This window comes from Silene latifolia, chromosome 8, assembly GCF_048544455.1.
Source record: "Silene latifolia isolate original U9 population chromosome 8, ASM4854445v1, whole genome shotgun sequence".
NCBI lineage: Eukaryota > Viridiplantae > Streptophyta > Magnoliopsida > Caryophyllales > Caryophyllaceae > Silene > Silene latifolia.
The window spans coordinates 17,445,309-17,449,323 of NC_133533.1; the positions used below are offsets into that span (position 1 = coordinate 17,445,309).

At 31.3% G+C, this 4,015-nt stretch overlaps 1 protein-coding gene across 1 annotated transcript; it reads left to right on the top strand.

The window, feature by feature from the left end:
* Nucleotides 1-537: 537 nt before the first annotated feature.
* Nucleotides 538-3,763, top strand: LOC141594788 (uncharacterized). Its single transcript, XM_074414777.1, has 6 exons — nt 538-636; nt 1,255-1,305; nt 1,423-1,491; nt 2,044-2,082; nt 2,655-2,777; nt 3,584-3,763. Exons 1-6 carry the CDS (start codon nt 538-540, stop codon nt 3,761-3,763), a joined length of 561 nt encoding a protein of 186 aa, XP_074270878.1.
* The last annotated feature ends 252 nt before the right edge of the window (nt 3,764-4,015 follow it).

The following is a 4,015-nucleotide window of genomic DNA, read 5'->3' on the forward strand; positions in this document are numbered from 1 at the left end:
ACTTCATATTATAAATGCATAGTTGGTATTTCTTAAGATGAGGTTAAATAACACCGTACTTGGATTGATCAGACAAACTTATTATTAATCCCTAGATATTATGCTTTTGTCTTATGTATTTTATTTGATCCGTTTTAAGTTTAAGACGGGGTATTAGAATTTAGAACGTAAACATTGATGTGTCAACGGGGTAGGAAAACCATTTTATACATCTTTACTTAAATGCATATGAGAATATAAACATTGATACGTTAACGGGGTAGGAAAATAACATGTGTCGCATTGTAATAGTTCCAGTTTGTGTAATAGCAATTGGGTAAATAAAATATGAAGTTTCTTACTCCCTTGAGTCCTTTCGCCCCGATCATTCGTTTGCCTTTGGTTTGGACACAAATGCCAAGAAAAGAGGAGGGGCTCAATTATTAAATACAAGTTGATCAAATTGAGTGTGAAGTATCAAATTGCTTATCAAAGGCATTCCAAAAATATAAAGGCACATCGTTGATTAAGACAACCCAAAATGGAATAAGCAAACAAATGAGTGGGAGAAAAAGAGTTTCATATAATGAGTTACTTATCCATTGTTTTACACAATCCGGGTTCAGATCAAGCTTTGGTCCTGAATTTGGGTGTCGGGTAAGGTTATTCGGATCAACTCAATTTTGACAAGTCTAAGTTACCGCGACCGCCTACCTCAACTACTTGCCAATAACTTATCAAAAGTCGAGAAAAAAAATCATAGTATTTCGAATAAAAAAATCATACTATCAAAAGTGTATGGGTAGTAGACAAAGTAAAATTTTCTAAAATTTATAATTTACTAAATCCAAAAAATATGTAAATTGTTACTTTTAATAATACTTTCCGTTTACACCGTGCAACGCACGGGTTCAAAAATTAGTATGATATTATAAGAATAAACATTTTTGTCTGATATACGGAGTATTCAATAACGCAATGTTATAAAAAGTAGGGGATTGATCAGTTGTTACATGTACGTGACAAATATTGATTATAACCATATGGTAGCCATTTGACTAATTCATGATGTTATAAAACTATACTTTAAACAAATATAAGCATATTTTATTTCAAAATGCGAATGTTTATATTATTTTAATCATGTATATTAGTTTCATTTGCATTAAATACAAATTTTAAATAACTTTATTCATTTACGAGTCGGGTGAGTGTTAACCCTAAATGTAGGGGTTATTATTGAGTCATGTCATTTTCGGGTTCATGTTATTCTAGGCGTGTTATAGTCGGGTTTTTGGGTTTTGTAAGCTTTTGACAGGTGTAACGGTAAGTGATCTACTTATTGAGTGACCGTCTAATGTATCGTTTTATCATTTTTTGCGTTTTTTATTCTTGTTAACATTTTTTTAGTTTATAATTGCTAGTATTTTTTTGTCCGTGCAGGTGCCAATTGTTTGTGACACGCTAAGATTTCTCGCAACTGCAGTTCCTATTTATAATGACTTAATACAGGTGAATATAACCAAAGGTTCTTGCCACTGGGTATTCTTTTAATATCACGAAATTACAATGAAAATGTGCAAATCTAATACTCTTATTAGCCCATTAACTTAGTGACATTAGTAAAAGAGATAGTAGATTTATCATTGCCCATAATTAACTCTTCACTTATCAGTCATAATAAATTAATCATATATACATAAATACTCTATTCATCTAAATCACAAGCTAGCGTTTGGTTCGTATAAAGGTATTAGTATGAAATCAGGATTTAAATCAGATTGGTGTACATGGGTTTAAACTTAGATTAATGAAACCTTGTGTTTGGTTCATTTCTAGAATGAGTTTGAGGTATGGACATGAAAAATACCTTGTATCAATTTAGCTCATACCAAACATATACCTTATATATCTAAAATGAGTGAACCAAACATTGCCTTGATTATTGACTTTTATTTAAAATTCACTCAAAACACAAATTAAATAAAGTAATTGAATGAGACATGAGAATATATTTTAAAGTTTTATTCCGTTAATCATCGTCATTAATTTCATATATGACAGGCTCTTTCAACCCCAAGCAACTACATGAAGAAACCAATGGTAATTGTTTAAGCTTCTATAAACATTTGGTTTTTATTTTAATTCTACGTACAATTATATTCCTCCATCTTTTAATCTATATGAGGAAACATGATGCCAAGAGCGACTGCCGTTGCCTATTATTAATAAGGTTATAATAAATAACATCGAAAGTACTTTGTAAGAGCTTGTCGCTTTAGTCTTAAGTTTAGTATAAATTCTTATTAAAACGATTATAAATGTAAAAATGGATTTGAAGCAATTCATCTCGTTGAGCTTGTACCAAGCGAACTTATTAATGATGGGAGATATTGAAATTTAGATAAACTAATAGGGTTTACTCACCACTTACACCTTTTCTGCTAACTTCTACTTGTAATTCTTAGATGGGATCTATAATACATGTATTTCATTTTAGTGTTTACTAATACTTTTCGAACTCAATATATATATATATATCATATACTCTGTATGATTCGTAGTACAAATATTTTTTCATGTGTCATGCATGTCAAAATTTAGCTATTTTAATATATTTATCATCCATTAATCTGGCATATCATAATTTTTGAGTTACTTAAAATTCTTATTAGGAAATTGATGCATATTTAAAAGGGTGCAAATTTCTGCCTTATGCAAACAACGAAATACCAAGTGCAAGAAACCCCGTCTATAAGGAGCGGTTTTCCAGCTTACATAACTTGCTCCTTGTCATGGTAAGTGTAGTAATATTCATGAATTCTATAGAATACTGCATAAACAGTAAGTCAAATATGATTTCACTTGTATAAAAATTTACAAACCTTTTTCTGTTCCTGAGCATTCTCTTTTTGTCTCATCTACCATAATTTACTCATTTTAAATTAAAAACGAATATTATCACCTTAAAAAAATAATATGTGGTGCATACATACTTTATTGTTGTTTTCCCATATATAGTTTGAGGAAGACAGCATTATTGTACCAAGAGAGTCTTCCTAGTTCGGATATTACCCTGATGGGTCCGCTGATGTGATCTTGCCTTTCAACGAGGTAGCAATATTGGCTTTCTAATCGTTATTACTTACTACAACTTGGTGAATCAATTAGCCTTAGATAAAAATATTTTAAATTACAATTCGTCTCATTGTAAACGGAGGTTATCCGTCTAAAGCTGTAGATAGATAGTGACCCTCTTATAAAATGCAAGTGGGAGGATAAGTGAGGGTATCCATTTCCCACCCACTTACACTATCCGCTCTCATTTAAAGCTGTAGACGGATAATTGACCTCTCACAAAATGCAAGTGGGAGGGTAAATGAGGGTATCCATTTCCCACCCACTTACACTATCCACTCTCATTTTATGAGAGGGACACTATCCATCTACAGCTTTAGACGGATATGGTCCGTCTAAAGTGAGAATTTGCGTATAAATTAATATGAACTACTTTGTATTGCGTAAAATTGATCAGCTTGCGACGAATATATCCGTCTCAGTTGAACTACTAGTGAAGTTTAATATGTTGATCCTTGTTTAATAGACCAAATTCTACAAAGAAGATTTGATAGGATTAAAGACATTGTACGAAGCAGGAAAAGTGACATTTAAAAAGGCACCCGGAGACCATATTCATCTCACAGAAACTTTATACGAGATGATCACCCCGTTTCTCATAGACGATGATGATGAAGATTCAACTAAGAAAATTGCAGTTGCATGATTATTATTATTATTACCATATGTGCATGACTGCATGGGTTCCTACTTGTATTTTTCTAAATACTCTTAAGTTTTATGTTATGCATATTTCTAAATATATTTTTATGTTATGTATTGTCATTTGAATGTATTATGTCATCTTATGAACTTATTATGAATTATGTATTGGACTTACGATATCAAAAAATGAACATGGGTCAATATGTGTATAGACCCTATTGTATTTGTGTACGTGTATAATAATATGTTGTGT